Raw genomic sequence first — 19,880 nt, 5'->3', positions numbered from 1 at the left:
AGCTATTTAATTAATGAATACAGACATGAAGTCATGAACGGCAGCACTCACTCGTCTGAAGTTAAGATCTAGCAACCACAAGCACCTGCGAACAAAAGGCCACCAGGATGCACAGCTGTCACAAAGCCCCTGATTTTCTTTGTAGGAATATCCTCAAACCACTTCAGAATCTCATCCAGTAAATGAAGATGAAGATTCAAATTAGAAGCAAGAAATACAGGAATAGCAGCAAGAAATGATGAGGCAAGTAAGAAAGTGAGCAAGGACAGAATCTGCAATCATTTAGGATCACTATGTGTGGAGGGGCGTGTGTACATACGTGTATGTGCATTCCAAATACGTAATCAAATATAATTAATGGAATAAATTTGTTATAGTATTTGATATTAATTACAGAGGCTTCATTCCTCAAGAGGAAAATTATTAAATAATGTGTGGTTTCATAAAGGTAGGGAAGATCATACTCTGGAAACCATTAAATCAGAATTGCTTAGTATTTTTAAGTGTCTATATGAACAAACTTCCTTTATGTACAAAATTCAGATATGAATAATTCCTAAGAAATGTGACTACCTTAAGTTCACTAATTTTTAAAGTCAGAAGTGTATGGCTTTCATATGAATTAAAATGAATATTATACAGGATTACCTACTGGGCCTCACAAATTGATCAGAGAACAGTATGTCAATTGGGGATAGAAAATATTTCCAGATTCATTTGAACAGACTATTTTTACATATTGCAATTCCTTTGCAAAAAAATCTGATTTTATATTTATTTTGCCTTTTTAAAAATTCATCATTAAATTGTAATATTCTGCAGAACACTGATAATGTCAGTGTCATTGTTCCATTTTAATGTCATGTCATACATACCGTTAGAGTTCTAGTTTCTTCTTTTCAGACCCTCTGCTAGACTAGACCCAACATCTGGTTCTGGTGCACCATCTAGTGGCTGTAGGAATCACTGATGCCTGAATGTTACTTGCTTATACTGCATTGTAGAAATTACTAGAGCATTTATTTTTCAGAAAATAGTGGGAATTCTAAAGAGCAAAACCAAATTCACAAAATTATTTTCTTCTAAAATTCAAATGCAAATCAGTTAATAAGCAATAGAAGTGTTAACGTGAGGGAATCCATAGTGCATAATTGTTTTGTATAGCACATATTTAAATGACCATATTAATTTAAATAGCAATGCATACTCATTAAGTACTAATATTTATTTGTGAATATGCATATTTATTTAAATACTCTGTAAACTGCTTCATGTACAGAGACCCACAATTTAGACAGTGGATATAAATAATTAACCTGCTGACAATAATGTGTATGTGATGGCTGAGATATATTTTTTCCTTTTTAACATGCCTTAAATGATTAAGCACAAGCAGCCATTAATAAACTCATTCAAAAATACTTGGTCACATCTTCATGTTATTATTGAAACTGTACATTCATGAAAATATACTTATTTTTAATTTAGAAAGGCACTCCTCAGCATTTCTTTTTCTACTCTAAATTCTTTGCTAATATCTGAAAATGTTCCTTTTTCAAATACCTACAAATATGTTTAAGTTACTAAGTTGTACATAAAAAGATGACTGATCAAGTACTTATATGGTACAAAAAGATCAAGCATTAAAGGCAAAATTAACTTTCTCAAAGGAATTTTCTCACTGATACTTACTCCCCTCCCATAGCGTGCATGGCTCTTGTAAGTCAACTGTTATAATCCCAAACTCCAAATTAATTGTTGTTGTCACACACAAGTAACTTACTCAATATGTCTGAAGCAAAGATAAGGCTAAGAAGATGTTTACTAAGAGCATGCAAACCAACCTGATTCCCTATAGAACTAGTTTTGATTTCATTTTGAACACTGTTGCAAAATCTTCTACATAATTATAAATCAGAAGTCAGGATGGGCTCATTTTGAACTAGTTACAGAAAATCAACCAAATTTCACTTTCTTTCTTTTTAAAAATAATGTTATTTGACTGATAATAGTTCAAGGAAGCCATGACTGCACATAGTAACTATCTCTCTGCTAAGTGGATGAATGGATTTGACATATCTTGGTTTGGGGCAGGTATTTCACAAGGACATTTAGATGTAACTGTGAGGCAGAGAAATGTGAGCTGGAAACAGGAGAGCTAGGTGGATTTTGGCTACTGTTTAAAGAATTAAGACCTATCTGAATGGAGGCCTCTCGGATCATGTCCTAGGGTTTTTTCCTTGAATGCATCCCATTCAATACATTCATCAATTACCTGGCACAGATGAAGAAGTTGAACCAGAGAGCAAAAATAATAAAAGCAAAGTGGGTGGGGAGAACTTTCAAGTCATTTCAATTTATTAGAATAACGGGCCCAAATCAAGAAAATGAATATAGAATAATTATTTCTTAGACTTGAAAAAGTATGTGCAACCCTCAGAATAAAGATTCTCTCCTGTATTTCCAGCCTGTGCCTCAATACTTTCAGTGATAGGGAACACACTACTTCCAAGCAAAGCCATCATTAAGGGACAGCTCCAACCACACATACAACATTGCATGTTTAGGTTTCAAAGAAATCTATTATAGGTACAAGGAATAGACAAGATACAGTTGTCAGCAGTTTTTGATTTAGATAACCTAACAGAGTAAACTGCTAAAAAACTTAACACCGTTTTTGCATATACAGGCATATCTTATTTTCCTGCACTTCACTTTATTGCATTTCGAAGATATTGTCTGTGTGTGTGTGTGTGTGTGTGTGTGTGTGTGTGTGTTTACAAATTCAAGTTTTGTGGCAATCCTATGTCGAGCAAGTTTACTGGCGCCATTTTCCCAACAGCATGTGCTCACTTTGCATCTTTGTGTGACACTTGGGTAACTGTCACAATATTTCAAACTTTTAAATTATTATCATATTTTGTATGGTGATCTGTGATCAGTGACCTTTGATGTTTCTACTGTAATCATTTTGGGGTTCGATGAACTGTACCCAAGATGGCAAACTTAATGAATAAATGTTGTGTGTGTAGTGACTGCATTACTGACCAGCTGCTACCCCATCCTACTCCCTCTTCTTGAGCCCCCCTATTCCTTGAGACACAACAATATTGAAATTAGGCCAGTTAGTAACCCTAAGTGTTCAAGTGAAAGGAAAAGTCATACATCTTTCACTTTAAATCGAAAGCTATAAATGATTATGCTTAGCGAGTCAGGCACTTCGAAAGCTGAGACGGGCTGGACGCTAGGCCTCTTGAACTAGTTAGCCAAGTTGTGAAAGCAAAGGAAAAGTTCCAGAAGGAAATTAAAATGTTATTCCAGTTAACACACAAATGATAAGAAAGCAAAATAGCCTTATCACTGATTTGGAGAAAGTCTGAGTGGTCTGGATAGAAGATCAAACCAGTTATAATATCCCCCAAAGCTAAAGTCTAATCCAGAGCAAGGGCCTAACTCTTCAATTCTTCAAGGCTGAGAGAGGTTAGAAAGCTGCAGAAGGAAAGTTAGAAGCTAGTGGAGCTTGGTTCATGAGGTTTAAGGACAGAAGCTGTCTCCACAACATATAAGTGCAAGTTGTAGCAGCAAGTGCTGATGTAGAAGCTGCAGCAATTTATCTAGAAGATCTAGCTAACATCACTGATGAAGGTAGCCATACTAAACTACAGATTTTCAATGCAGATGATATACCCTCCTATTGAAAGATGTCATGTAGGAGTTTCCGAGCTAGAGAGGAGAAGTCAACACCTAGCTTTAAAGCTTCAAAGGACAGATGGACTCTTGATAGAGACTAATGGAGACAGTAACTTTCAGCTGAAGCCAAGGCTCATATACTGTTCTGAAAATCCTAGGGCCCTTAAAGAATTATGCTAAATCTAATGCTAAATCTGCTTGTGCTGTATAAATGTAACAACAAAGCTTGGATTTTACAGCATGGTTTACTGAATGTTTTAAGCCCACTGTTGAGGCCTACTGCTCAGAAAAAAAGATTCCTTGAGAAATATTACTGCTCATTGACAATGCACCTGGTCACCCTAGAGCTCTGATGAGATGTACAAGGAGATGGATGTTGTTTTTCTGCCTGCGAACACAACATGCATTCTTCAGCCCACGGATTAAGGAGTAATTTTGACTTTTAAGTCTTATCATTTAAGAAATCCATTTCGTAAGACTATAGCTCCATAGCTAGTGATTCCTCCTGTGAATCCAGGCAAATTAAATTTAAAACCCCCTGGAGAGGATTCACCATTCTAGATGCCATTAGGAACATTTGTGATTCATGATAAGTCAAAAATCAACATGAACAGGGATGTGGAAGCAGTTGATTCAATCCTCATCGATGACTTTGAGGGATTCAAGGCTTCCATGGAGAAAGGAATTGCAGATGTGGTGGAAACAGCAGGAGAATTAGAATTAGAAGTGGAGCCAGGCGCAGTGGCTCACGCCTGTAATCCCAGCACTTTGGGAGGCTGAGGCGGGCAGATCACCTGAGGTCGGGAGTTAGAGACCAGCTTGACCAACATGAAGAAACCCCGTCTCCACTAAAAATACAAAACTAGCCGGGCGTGGTGGCACATGCCTGTAATCCCAGCTACTTGGGAGGCTGAGGCAGGAGACTCACTGGAAACTGGGAGGTGGAGGCTGCAGTGAGCCGAGATCACGCCATTGCACTCCAGCCTGGATAACAGGAGTGAAACTCCATGTCAAAAAAAAAAAAAAAAAAAAAAAAAAATTAGGAGTGGAGCCTGAAGATGTGACTGAATTCCTGCAATCTCATGATAAAACCTGAATGAATGAGGAACTGCTTCTTATGGATGAGCAAAAAAGTGATTCTTGAAATGGAATGTATTCCCAGTGAAGATGCTGTCTGTGGAAATTACAATGAAAGATTCAGAAGATTTTATAAACTTAGTTGATAAAGCAGCATCAGAAGATTGACTGCAATTTAGAAAGAAGTTCTATGGTGGGTAAAATGTTATGAAACAGCATCACACACTACAGGGAAATCTTCTATGAAACAAGAGTCCACTGATGTGGCAAACTTTATTGTTGTCTTAAGGAATTTCCAGAGCCACTCCAATCTTCAGCAACTATCACCCTGATCAGTCAGCAGCCACCAACACAGGCAAGACCCTCCACTAGCCAAAAGATTACGACTCTAAAGGCTCAGATGACGTTAGCACTTGTGAGCAATGAAGTGCTTTTTAATTAAGAGATGTACTTTTTTTAGACAATGCTATTGCACACTTGAGTATAGTGTAAACACAACTTTTAAATGTAATAGGGAAACAAAAAAATTGTGTGACTTGCTTTCTTGTGACATTTACTTTATTGGGGTGGTCGGGAACTGAACCTACGTATCTTTGAGGTACGCTTGTATTAAGAGAAGTCCATTCACAGGATGTGTTCCCTCAATTTGTGGTATGAAAACTTAAAAAGACACAGTGATCAGTTGGAGTGTATCTACAAAGACATGGCTGAGAAAACTGGAGGTGTTTGATTTGGAGAATTAAGATGTTAGTTGGTTCATGACAGTGTTGAGAGGAACACCGGGGTCAGTGAGTGAAAATTATAGCATTATCATTAGAGCCATTCTGTTCAACCAGAAGGTTCCAGGACCTAAACAGCACCGTAAGAGGCTACTGGACATTGTAAGAGAGGAGAACTCTGTCTTCAGATTGTGTTGCAGAAGAATATGCGGCCACTCAGAGCATTTAAGGAGAGTTGGTCAAACTACTAATGTGGGAACGATAGTCAGCCAGAAGTACCAAAGAGATAATAACAGCTACAACCATCTGGTTGTTAATAACAAATGTTTAAAAATACATATAAGTATGCAGAAAACTGCACAGCAGTGACTCGCTCTCTGTGAAATATGACACGCAAGGGGTTCCCCTAATTAGGAAACACTAGACTGTAACATATAAAGTCCATTCTGACCCTTAGATCTGTGATTTCATTGTACTAATAGCCAAGCTAATCAATTCTGCTTCAGCATAGCATTCAAGGTTCAGATTGTTTTGAATTACAATGCATAAATGATGTCTCCTCTGCTCTCATGGTGTATGTTAGAATCTGTAAGATGCAATCCTACACTGCCATGGAGTTAAATCCTTTAATAGTACCTGATTAAAAATTTTCCTCTCTTTCACTGTTCATCACTTGGGTAAGAGGAGTAGAGGTGTCTGTGTGAAAATGAGGCTAATATGTATTCCAGAAAGCTCAAAGAGAATAGGAGTAACAAAATATGTGATGATTCATTGTAGAAAGTCATTTTTTTAAAAACAGAAATGCTCCTATAAAGTCAGTAATATGGTCTAATCATACTTCCTGCCATGATCTGTGTTCACTATCTACTGGTAGGATGGAATATACTTATTCAATTTCCATGTCTTCACACTCATTCTTTGCCTTAGTGATAAAGAAACTGACTTAAAAATAAAGCCTAAGAAACAGATAAAAACCTCTCACTGGGAAGCTCTGAATCGTAGAAAAGGAAGAATCTAGAAATCAGTAGAAAAGAGAGGCTGGGTGCAGTGGCTCACACCTGTAATCCCAGAACTCTGAAAGGCCAAGGTGGAAGGACCACTTGAGCCCAGGAGTTCAAGACCAGCCTGGGCAACATAGTGAGACCCTGTCTCTAATTAAGTAGGAAAGGGAAAAGAATAGGGAGCAGAGAGGGAACAGGGCTAAATGGAAAAGGATGCTAATTTCAATTATTTTGATACCTAAGCTGGGAGACAGTTTACAGAGTACAGTTCTTTTCGCATGTCTGAGAAATAATGTTACATGTGAAGCTTCCAGTCAGTGGCAGATGCTGCCAAGGAAAGACACGGGACTGGACTTGCTTGCTATGAGCCATGTTTTACCAGGAATGTGTGAATGAGTTTCCCTGCTCTATCGGCTTCTTTGGGCTTCACACAGTCCAGTCACCACTCTTCTTAGAAGAGGTGGTGGAACTGTGGGGCCCTCTTCCTATCTTCAGTTTCTTGCCAGGGCCTTGCACTGGAGGCATCCAGGAGGAACTGGAAGCTCAGGAAGCCAGAGGACGCCAGCTGAGGGACACAGAAGGCAGAGGATGGGGTGGGCAGGGGCTAAGTGCAGAGTCACCAGTTCATTTCCTAGACGGATGGGGGAACAGTGGCAAAGGCAGTGAGTCAATTGTGGTATCAAATTCCTTTTCTATAAACTGTCAATACCAAAACTCCTCTCCCTATATAAAAAAAATACCAGTGCCAATCAAATGGAGTTATGCCTGAATGTTTGTAAAAACTTCCCACAATGCTACGTATCTGTCATTTTTTATTTCTCAGCTGTTTACCTATTTGCTATTTGGGAGAGAGTTTTGAGGAGAGAAAAAAGCATGATCTAAAGGATGCATGAAATACTAACCTTAAGAGAGAGAATAATTTTGTTCAGCTTCTTCTTTGATGTGCCACGTGGACATTTTTTACAGCTGATAGGCTATATAATGATTAAGTGGTGACGCTGATTATGAGAAAGACTACTAGATCACTGTGTTCCCAACATTTTAAAAGCTCAAATACTTCATTGGTTTCTCAAGTTTCTCTCTTAAGAGAGAGAGAATAGATTCCGCCTAGAAGGAGGGAACCGGACTTGAGAGGTACACAGGATGAATGAGTACGAAAGGCTCCCGAGGTAAGTGGCCGACGCTTTATGGACTCCCACTGGCTCACAGGTGAGAAGCCCTGCAGAGTGGTACCTGTATGTGTCCTCCGGTGAGCCTTCAGGTGAGAACTTTTTGTGTACACTTTGTTGCATCCCTCAAAATCACATCTGTGGATACGCCGTTTTCTGGAGTCTGGAGATTCAGACCGTCTCTGGCGTCTTGTGCTCTCAATACTAAATGGTGAAATTGAACTGGAAAAAGAAAAAGTGGAGTTACATGGTGAGATGCACAGCACCCCATTTTGGTTCTAGTGGCATGGGAACATTGTCTCAGACACTGCAGCTTCACAGACTCAGGGCCACCATGATCATGGTTCTTGCTACCACTTTCTTGGGCAGATCTCACTTTTCAAATCCTGAAAGGCAGGCAGCATGAGTTATTTCTGGCAAAACACTCCAAGGGAGAGAAAGACATGCTTAAGACAACAGTAACAAAAACTGGAAGTAAATGAAAGCAGTGGTAGGTGAGTATTTCCTCATTACCAGAAGAAACAATCTGGTAGGGGTAAATTACCATCTCACAGTTTTGAATTTCTGAATATCCTGATAGAGAAGATTTTAAGAAGCCTCGCTACAGACAAATGACAAAATGATACATTTAATAAGTAACAAGAGGGTCTGCACTGCATGTGACAACATAGAAACTCCTGTAAAATCACAAGGTACATTTCTAAACAAGTGAGGTCAGGCTGAAAGAAATGACATCAGTAACATGAATCAGGACAAGCTATTTCTGTTTGGTGAAACACACCTGACATTTAACTTTTCTAGTTGGAGTTTCTTTGTGGTGAGGAATAACGTGCATTGTCTTTAAAGATTAGCTGTACCACCATTATAAAAAAAAGTTTTAACTAAGAAATTTGGCCCTAACTTGCATATTGTTTAATCTGAATGCCCCAGTAGAAAAACAGGATGAGTTTATAATGTCAGGTAATTGACTAACACGTACTTAAAAAAATCTTAATCTCTTTTGATTGAGACAGAAATAATATGACTCATCTTTTTTAGTACCATGACGTTCTTTAAAATTACAGTGAGATATGATAAAAAAGCAGTCACTCATATTTCTACTTTACAAAATGTACTACAGTTAATATTTTGACATATTTTCTTCCAGCCAGTTCACATTTTGATGCCTTTAAACATTAGTTTTTATTGGTAAATCACCTCTTTTAAAAGTTGAACATTACTGATAAAGATCAATTCCCCCCTTGTTTTCCACCATTATCCTGGTCTTTTCTCCTTCCAGGGAAAAGCCTCTATCCTGAGTTTTCGTTACCTCTTTCCAATTCTTTTAAATTATGTTTACCTATACATATCTGCATTTACAGACATTCATTTTTTGTGTTTTTTTAAGTCATATGAATAATATCATACTGTTTACATCATTCTGCAAATTGTTTTATTCCTATTTTTTATTCAACATTTAACATTTGAGATTCATTCATGTCGATATAAATGCCATAATTCACTTATTTGAAGTGCTAGATACTTACAATTTACCAATTTTAAGATCTATTTTTTAAACATTTTAACCATCTCTAAAATCAGAATGCTTCTTACAATTGATGGCTTATTACAGTTTTACTGGCATAATTTTTTTATTAGTGGTACATAAAGTAATGGGGCATTTTACAGTTGATGACATTTCAACTTAGATCAGGGGTCAGTGAACTTTTTCTGTAAAGGGCTAGATAGTAAATATTTTATTTCAACACTGAGGGCCACACAGTCTTATGTTGTAACCAATCAATTCTACAACTGTATCATGAAAGCAGCTATAGATTATATATAAACAAATGAATGTGGTTATGTTCCAATGAAACTTTGTTTACAGAAACAGTGGGCTGTCCAGGCACAGTGGCTCAAGCCTGTAATCCCAGCACTTTGGGAAGCTGCGGCAGGAGAACTGCTTGAGCCCAAGAATCTGAGACCAACCTGGGCAAGGAGAGACCCTATCTCTACAAAACAAATAAACAAACCAAAAAACAGTGGGCTGTATTCTGTCCTTGAGCTGTAGCTTGCCGACTATGGAATTAGAGGAAACATGGCGGGAGTCCAGTGAATACTCATTGCCATTTCCCAAGTGATGGACATATAGACTACTTGTAATTTGCACTTTTATATTGCTCCAGTGAATTTTTTCTGAAAGTCTCTTTCTGCACACGTGTCTTCAGATTTCAACGTACCTTCTCCCTTTTACTAATAAATTAGGCAAACAAAGCTTTATGTTAGGTAAGGTCAAATATAAACAACATTTATCTACCTGTGTCTCAAATAGTTTTATGCAAGATTTACAATAGTAGAATGAAAGAACACATGTTATGTATGGCCAAGCCACTTTTTTCAGCTTTCTTATCAATGTGGATTTGTGGTTTTCCACATAGTTGACTCACAGTTAAAGGGACTGGAGTCTATCGTGAAAGGAGTCAAAAGAGTGTGACTGGCCTGCCTCAAGTAAGAACAGCTGTAGTTACTCCTGACAAGGTATATTTTTATCACTGGGTTTGATTCCCATGAACAAGTAAGACTGTGTGGTGATAACAGAGCAACAGTAATTCATTTCTGGAATATGTAGTTATGAAAATAAATATTGATCTTGGCACTTCCTTTTTTTTCCCGAAAAAAAGGAAGTCATTCATAGTGTTGTACAATGTTTAACATCTTTTAAAAGTGAGAAAATGATAGAGTATTTGTTTTCTGCAAGTTATAACTTAAAGTCTATAAGAACACTTTGTTTTGTGTAATATTTTCTATGCATGAATATAAAGAAGTCTAAGTGTAACTATGCATAAACACACACATACAGGTTTTTGCTGAGTTCCATCGATTTTAGCTGTTTATCTTGCTATCTGTATATAAGGAGAAAAGTAAAAAAAAAGAAAAACCAACCAAAAAAACCCTGAAATCAGGATTCAGTCAATAATGAATGTTTTTTTAGGGACCAGTGAAGTAATCCTGCAACACAGCGCATCAACCACTTAAACATACCGCAGGCAGAGAAACAAAAACAAAGGCTACAGAAGGCCATGAAATTGCTTCACTGTGAGTTCTGAATTTACATCAAAATCAAGACAAGTGGATTGTCTATAGGACCTCAGCCCTGGTTTTCCTCATTCTAAGGTGAAACGTGGGCCAGGTGCAGTGGCTCATGCCTGTAATCCCAGCACTTAGGGAAGCCGATGCAGATGGATCGCTTAGCTCAGGAGCTCAAGACCAGCCTGGGCAACATGGTGAAACTCCATCTCTACCAAAACATACAAAAATTAGCTGGGCGTGGTGGCTCACGCCAGTAATCCCAGCGCTTTGTGAAGCTGAAGTAGGTAGATCCCTTGAGCTCAGGAGTTCAAGACCAGCCAGGGCAACATGGTGAAACCCTGTCTCTACAAAAACATACAAAAATTAGCTGGGCTTGGTGGCATGTGCCTGTAGTCCCAGCTACTTGGAAGGCTGAGGTGAGAGGACTGCTTAGGCCGGGGAGGTGGAGGTTGCAGTGAGCCAAGGTCACGCCACTGCACTCCAATCTGGGTGAAAGAGCGAGACCCGTCTCAAAAAAAGAGTTAACTGAAATGTTTTAGAACATTATGAAGAACAAATACCTAAAGGTATCTGTACAATAAAAATAATTTTTAAAAAGGATATATGCAATGAATAGTTGTACCCAGTAAAGCTGGCTTTGAAATGACATTCAACAGGTAGATTTTCTCCTTGGTTCCCCTTTCCAAATGGCAGAGATATCTTCAGATGTCAAAGAATCCTTGGCTAAGCTATGCCTTTCAGAACTGCTGATTTGATCTTTTTGTGGAAAGGTAGGAAGGTAAGTGAAGCTGAGGTAACAGGGAACCAGAAACACAGAAGAACCTGAAGAACACAGGAAGGTGATAGGACAGTCCAAGCTCCAAGAGTGCTGCTGTTGTGTTGGGATCCCCAGCATACATCCACAGTCAGCGGGCACTGCAAGTGGACAACAACCGTGGACTGGGGTTTTGTCTGAACCAAGTCCATGGCTGGAGAGGTGACAGTCGAGTTACTGGTACCAAGTAATTTTGTATTTCCAGAACCTAGGACATTGTGGGCATTCAAAAAAAAAAAAAAGTTTGCTAAATAGAATAAATGAATGCATTAAGCCTGGTATTCCTAATTTTTAATTTTATAAGTAATTTATTAATTCTTAATTGGTTAATTAATTCTTACTAGGATACTTTGATTCCAAGTCTTCAGACAATGGGCACTCAATTCCACACTCCTACGCCCATTTCCCCGAGTTTCTTTTTTTTTTGAGATAGGGTCTTGCTCTGTCATCTAGACTGGTGGCCTAGGTGGCACGATCATAGCTCCCTGTAATCTTGAGCTCCTGGACTCTAGTGATCCTCCCCCTCAACCTCCTGAGTAGCTAGGATTACAGGTACATGCCACCATGCCTGGCTAACGTTTTCATTTTTGTACAGACGGGGTTTTGTTATGTTGCCCAGGCTTATCTTGAACTCCTGGCTTCAAGTGATCCTGCTTCAGTCTCCCAAAGTGCTGGGATTACAGACATGAACCACCATGCCTGGCTAAGTTTCATATTTTCAATGCTACACAAAGTGGCTGGTGAATATCCGGGAATCTGGGTGACTATTAAAAAAAATAGATATAAATGTCTCAATTATTTCCTCTAAGTTCAAGAGCAGTGTGTTCTAAAGTATTGCTTACAATTAAATTTCTCAGTGGGAGGCCACTGATAAATGTGTAGGATGCTGGTGAATGAAATAACAAAAGTCTTTCTTTTGACCCTAACAGGCATTTAGATAAGTTGGAAAAAGCGAGGGAAAGACCCTTACTCCTGGCAATATTATCTTGCCCTATCTCACTCGGGGGCTGTCCACAAGAAGTGGTGTTAGGTAACAGAACAGCGAGGTGTTCTCACTCTGCCTTACTATGCTTTCTGGGCAACATTCTTCAGAAGGCACCTGGAGAATCCTCACAGGCATGCAACCTGACTTCTGTGCTTCAAAAACTGGCCTTATTACAAAGAATGGGAATGTGCAAGTAACTACTGCATACACCAGTAGAGCATTCTTCGCATAATCATTAGTAATAAGCTTGGTATGATGAAAACGGTTGAGGTAAAACACTTGTAACTGTGTTCCCAAATTCCATACTAAATACATCTGTACAGCCCCAAAAAATAATAACTATAGGCTCACTTCTTTCCCCAGAAGGTTAGACCATTTAGAGTAGTGAATGAACACCTGAGGGGGCCTCACAGGTACCACGTTGTAATAATTAGGTCTAGAGAGAATAAAAGAGTGAATCATGACTTTGGTTGCACAACAGTCCCACTTGGAATGGCAAGCTAAATTAGAATTAAATCCAGAGAGGCTCAAAAAGTCACATCCAAGAACAGCTCTATTTAAATGGAAGGCACCGCATGGCTGCCATGAAAGAAATTAGGGTTAACCGTAATCAGCCGGTAATAAAAGACCATTCGTCATGTGTGACCTTAGCATGATGAGATGTCCTTCACTGAAACTGGAGTTTCTACAGGAGTTAAAAAAAATTAAAAAGGCCAGGACAATCTTTCAAGCCTGGAAAGAAGACATACACATCCCAGATTTAAAAACCAGAGCAGAAAACACTGGAATTGAAGGAGCTTTAGTAAATTCACAAACGCAATCACAACAGAATTCCAAGGGGCACAGCTGAGGATAACAATGATATTTACAGAATGCTTACTGGGTGTCAGGCACTGACCTAAATGCCTTAAACTTTGGAGCAACCCTCTGAGATTGACACTACTATCCCTGTACACCGTATCCCTCTTTTACAGATGAGGAAACTGAGGCACAGAGAGGTTAAGGCCAAGGCCAAGACAAAGTCTGTGGCTACACCAAAACTCAGACCTGAGTGGTTGATTCCAGAACTCAATTTTAATTACAATGTTATGCTTATTCAGATGAAGATACAGGTATTACAAACCAACATATGATAAAAGGGGAAAAAGCAACAAAATATCTGTAGCATTTAAATTTCCCCTTTAACCCAATTATATAAAACAACAGCACATATAAGTGTTATTGAATATAGCCTGCAATGATAAGACATATACTTTTCTCTGGAGAACTTTAAAAAGGTAAACCATTCTGTAAGTACTGTCAGATGGGCATTCAGTATACTTACTATTAATTTACCAAAGAAAGTATTTTCTTTTCTCTCTTTTCATCTTTTTTGAAAAAGAGACAAGAACTCATTCTGTTGCCCAAACTGCAGTGCAGCGGTATAATCATGACTCACTGGAGCCTCAAACTCCTGGGCTCAAACAATCCTTCTGCCTCAGCCTCCTGGGAGCTAGGACTACAGGTGCATGCCACCATGCCTAGTTAATTTTTTTTTTTTTTGGTAGAGAAAGGGTCTTGCTGTGTTGTCCTAGCCTGTCTTGAACTCCTGGCCTCAAGTGATACTCCCACTTCGGCCTCCCAGAGTGTTGGGATTATAGGTATGAGCTACTATGCCTAGCCAGTACATATTTTCTTAAAGTTGTTATAAACTATGTATTTCCAAGGGAAATGTTTCTTAAAGGCTGACTTTGGCAGTGGTATACGATAATGTCTTCCTTGACCATTAATGCCACAAAACTAGTCCCTTCCCTGTCATTCCACTTTATTTACAATTGTACCAAAAAGAATTGAGTTGGTTGCACGATAGAATTACCTTAAGGGAAGTGGAGCATTCAGTTTACAAAGTATATTTTGTACTATTTCTAAAGTTTAATATTATTTAAAATAAGACATTGAACATCACCTACAGAATTTTGAACTAACTTCTGCCACAGAATACCTGTAGGTAGAATGATTTCCTTGTTAGTGAATCAAACACCACCCTGGGAATGAATTATCAAGACCAAAAGCAGAGCAAGAGTGGATGAGACTTTCAATTAACCAGGATTTACATAAATCTCAGTAAAACAGATTCTATTCACACGAACAAGCCAGATATCTGCATTTCTTTGTAGGCTTTCCCTTAACCAGTAGATGGCTCTCAGAGGCAGGAATCTTCATATTTATCTTCCATACTACAACAGACTCTAGTGCCTGTCAAACCATGTCAATGTCTCTCCTATGATATTAATTAGGGAAAAGGCGCTGTTTAGATACATTTACTACCAAATCCCCAGCAGCTACATTCGGAGGTGGAGCAGATTCACTGGCATCAAGCTCCTCTCTCACTCCTGTCTGTAGCATTTCACAGAAAACTACTTTTGAACAGATTGAAACTGTAAGATTAGTAGTTGCCACCCTTTTCAGAAGCTCTGACTGAGACATTATATCATGTTCTAATTTGGATTCAATAAAAATGTTTTCGCAAAATGTGTAAATCAAGAGAAATACATTTGCTAAAATGCATCAAAAAGCTCAGTCTTAGCATCTATTCAAACTAGAGTTTGGCAAGTTTTCCATATGAACAGAATGTGTCTAAAATGCATATTTAATTATTGTTTTACTTTAATAAACAAAGTCTCCTACTAAACTAATTAAAAGATAATGGTTTACAAATGAGCCTTTTAGGGGCCCAAGGGGTGCCCTGGGGATGGATTCACAGTATTTCATGATTTTACTTAAATATAACAACAGCCACTAAGTATTTTTCCACATCACTTTCTAGACCATTAAAAAACTTAAAAGTATTACAAACTTTCTGTTCTTTTTGTTTCAACATATTTCAGCAAGCAAGATCATAAGCTGTATTAGGCAAAATGTTTAAAGAGAATCAAAATAGAAAAAAACGAATCATTAACAGTTTGTTCTGGTTGGCTATATTATTGAACTTTTATGATGAAATTAGACTACAAGTTGAAAGAGGATTATTGGCTAACAAAAACTACCTATTTCAGATATAGAGTATCTATTGAAAATAGCTACTCTGTGGGGAATGTCTCATGCATTGCGAAGACTTTACCCCATGAAATCAATTAATAATGTAGGATGAAACGAGGGTTCTGAAACAGGTATGGATTTCTGGATTATACTAGACATACCCACTGAATGGAAGACACATAACATACCTGAATATTTAGAGGGATTTTCCCACAGAATTTCTTCAGAAAATATCGGGGTTTAAATTATGTTTTATGCCAGAAGTGATAGCTTGGTGGATTATATAAACCTTAAAAAAAAAAACTTTCTAGGTCAGAATAGGATTAATTATTTTAATCGGAATGCCTTAAGGGTAAGCCCTGCCCTCCTCATTCTGGCATGGGCCCAACCCATGCCCTATTGCTTTATGAGAACAGCACTTTATCTTATCCATGTGGCTCCTGAACACATCTGATTTTGGGACTCTCTAGAATCATGCTAAATTTTAAAAATAAGTTATCCTTATTTGACTACAGTTAAACTTTAAGCTACTCAAGAGTGAAGAGTCTTATACATGTCTATTTATGTGACCGACAAACACGAAAAAAAGCTCATCATCACTGGTCATTAGAGAAATGCAAATAAAACCACAATGAGATACCATCTCGTGCCAGTTAGAATGGCGATTATTAAAAAGTCAGGAAACAACAGATGCTGGAGGAGATGCGGAGAAATAGGAACACTTTACACTGTTGGTGGGACTGCAAATTAGTTCAACCATTGTGGAAGACAGTGTGGTGATTACTCAAGGATCTAGAACCAGAATTACCATTTGTCCCAGCAATACCATTTCTGGGTATATACCCAAAGGATTATAAGTCATTCTACTATAAAGACACATGCACACGTATGTTTACTGCAGCACTATTTACAATAGCAGAGACTTGGGACCAACCCAAATGCCCACCAATGATAGACTGGAAAAAGAAAATGTGGCACATATACACCATGGAATACTATGCAGCCATAAAAAATGAGATCATGCCCTTTGCAGGGACATGGGTGAAGCTATAAACCATCATTCTCAGCAAACTAACACAGGAACAGAAAACTCAACACTGCATGTTCTCACTCATAAGTGGGAGTTGAACAATCAGAACACATGGACACAAGGAAGGGAACATCACACCTGGGGCCTGATGTAGTACTTAAGCTAACATGAATTATTGAACGTTTTTATTGCTTGGGTAGGATTATATAAATCAGACCAAGTAGAACTCATTGGTAGTTTTCCACTTGAGTTTGTGTTACCAAAATGACTGAGGCCACATGTAGGGATTTTTCTCATCATAAGATGTCCAGGTATTTGAATTCTGGAGGAAAACAAAAATCTTCCCACCTGAGACAGATAATATTTTACCTGCTTTTGATTTTGTTCCTGAAAATTTTCCTTACTCTTTGAATACTCTGTGAAATTAACACTGGAAAAGTAGAGAGGTATACCAATATGACTCAAATTCATATCTTTTTCTTTTTTTTTTTGAGATGGAGTCTCGCTCTGTCGCCCAGGCTGGAGTGCAGTGGTGCAATCTGGGCTCACTGCAAGCTCCGCCTCCCGGGTTCACGCCATTCTCCTGCCTCAGCCTCTCCGAGTAGCTGGGACTACAGGCGCTCGCCACCACGCCCGGCTAATTTTTTGTATTTTTAGTAGAGACGGGGTTTCACCGTGGTCTCGATCTCCTGACCTCGTGATCCACCCGCCTCAGCCTCCCAAAGTGCTGGGATTACAAGCGTGAGCCACCGCGCCCGGCCTCAAATTCATATCTTAAAGACATTCAGAAGATGAGAAAACTAAGGCTCAGAAAGATTAGACTAATTACTGCTCGAAGCTCACACAGCTAAACAGGGGCAGTTAGAGATAAACAGTGGGTTTCTTGACCCCTAGGGCTAAGACTTTTGCACTTTCCAATGATGTTGTAGAAAGATCTGTGTGGTACTTTTACTTAGTAGGAAGGAAAATCTGCTTGGCAACACTGATATTCTTTCTTTTTACATCAGATAGTTAGAGCTACACACTTACCCTATTTCCTTTTTTTTGCTTTGGCTGCTAGAAAAGTCAGATACAATAGCCTAGGATTTGTTGTGCTTATTTGCCACTCTAATTATAAGATTTGAAACACAAAACTACGAGGTTTTAATTTTATATAGTATTTTATTTTTTATTTTTTTTGAGACAGAGTCTTGCTCTGTTGCCAAGCTGGAGTGCAGTGGTACAATCTTAGCTCACTGCAACCTCCGCCTCCTGGGTTCAAGCTATTCTCCTGACTCAGTCTCCTGAGTAGCTGCGACTACAGGCGCCCGCCACCATGCCCAGCTAATTTTTGTATGTTTAGTAGAGACGGGGTTTCACCATGTTCACCAGGATGGTCTTGATCTCTTGACCTCGTGATCCACCTGCCTTGGCCTCCCAAAGTGCTGGGATTACAGGCGTGAGCCATCACGCCCGGCCAGTAATTTTTTAAATGTAGGTATTACGAAATATTTTCTGAACTAAGGAAACTTTTAATGATAAACAAGAAAACAAAAACAAAAAAATAGAATATGCTGCTCTTTAAAATGGAGAGATCTATGTGATAGTCAAACCTGGATTTTAATTTGAAGACTTCTAAAGTTCTGTGATCAATAAGCTCATATTATCTTTAAGGAAAAAAAAAAAGACAAAATAAGGATTTTGATTTTTGTGGTGGAAGCTCCTTGTACTAACAGCCTCATTCTCTTGGTCAAATATCACTATTCCATTTATAGGACTTAACATGCTAATTAAAATAACAGGACTTGTAATCTGAAAATACAGACATAAATTACAGCTATTATAACTTGTTAGCTATGGTATCTTGGGCATTTAAACTCTTGGATTTTCAGATTCCCATATTTCAAATTTTATTTATTTATTTATTGAGATGGAGTTTCACTCTTGTTGCCCAGGCTGGAGTGCAATGGTGCTATCTCGGCTCACTGCAACCTCCACCTCCCGGGTTCAAGCGATTCTCCCGCCTCAGCCTCCCAAGTAGCTGGGGTTACAGGCATGCGCCACCATGCCCGGCTAATTTTGTATTGTTTTTAGTAGAGACGGGGTTTCTCCATGACCTCCCAACCTCAGATGATCCGCCTGCCTCGGCCTCCCAAAGTGCTGGGATTACAGGCGTGAGCCACTGTGCCTGGCTTCAAGTGGGTTTTGAATAGTAATTACTGAATGGAGTTTTCATGAAGATTAGTTTAGAGTAAGGTAAAGCTGACCCAATGTCCAATACATCCCCAACACTTCTTAATATTATGTTCCTTCTTTCTTTTGTGGCTAATAACTTTACTCACACATCATAAAAGTCATCCTTATAAAGTGTACAATTCAGTGGCATTCAATACACTCATATTGTTATACAATCATTACTTCTATCTGACTCCAAAACATTTTCATCACCCCAGAAGAAAACCCCATACTCACTAGCATCCATTCTGCCTTCCTCCTAGTCCTTGGCAAGGACTAATCTACTTTCTATGAATTTGTCTATTCTGGACACTTAATAGAAATGGCATCATATAATACATGGCTTTTTGTGTCTGCCTTCTTTCACTGAGCATAAAGTCATTAGGGCTCATCCACGTTGTAGCATGCATCAGTACTTCACTCATTTTATAGTTAAATAATATTCCATTTATGGATAGATCACATTTACTTTATGGACATGACATTTAGTTTATTTAGTTGATGGACATTTGGGCTGATTCCACTTTTTGCCTATTATGAATAACGCTGCTATAAACATTGCGAACAGCTTTTGTGTAGACATATGTTTTCGGATCTCTTGGTTACATACCTAAGAGTAGAATTATTAGGTCATATGATAATTCTACGCTTAGCATTTTGAGGAACTGCCAGACTGTTTTCTAAAGTGGTTGTACCATTTTATAATTTAACCAGTATTGTGAGAAAGATCCAATTTTTCCACAACCTTACCAAAACATAATGTCAGTCTTTTTAATTTCAGCAATCCTAGAGGTTGTAAAGTTGTACCTCACTGTAGTTTTGATGAGCATTTCCCTAATGACTAATGATGTTGAGAATTTTTTCCTGTGCTCATGGGCCATTTGTATACCTTCTCTGGAGAAATGTTTGACCATTTGTAAACTGTTTTTTTTTTTTTATTGTTGAGTTGTAAAATTTCCTTATATATTCTGGATACAAGTCCCTTATCAGATATATGATTCTCAAATATTTTGAAGTTTGATTTAGTTCACTTTATTATTTTTTGTGATATATATATTTGGTGCTCTAAGATGGCTTGGACTAACATAAAGTCT

The 19,880-nt window shown here is 38.3% G+C and overlaps 1 protein-coding gene across 11 annotated transcripts in view; it reads right to left on the bottom strand.

Moving 5' to 3' along the window:
* KLF12 (KLF transcription factor 12) overlaps positions 1-19,880 on the bottom strand; it is a 450,646-nt gene that overhangs the window by 22,038 nt on the left and 408,728 nt on the right. For all 11 annotated transcript variants that reach the window (XM_055245003.2, XM_055245008.2, XM_055245007.2 and 8 more), the window contains one exon: positions 7,721-7,878. In XM_055245003.2, the coding sequence (XP_055100978.1) occupies positions 7,721-7,878 (158 nt within the window). The remainder of the gene's footprint in view (positions 1-7,720; positions 7,879-19,880) is intronic.

The sequence above is a fragment of the Symphalangus syndactylus genome, chromosome 15 (genome assembly GCF_028878055.3).
Source record: "Symphalangus syndactylus isolate Jambi chromosome 15, NHGRI_mSymSyn1-v2.1_pri, whole genome shotgun sequence".
In the NCBI taxonomy this organism is placed as follows: domain Eukaryota; kingdom Metazoa; phylum Chordata; class Mammalia; order Primates; family Hylobatidae; genus Symphalangus; species Symphalangus syndactylus.
Note: the sequence above shows the minus strand (reverse complement) of the source record. Positions and strands in the feature narration are given on the sequence as shown.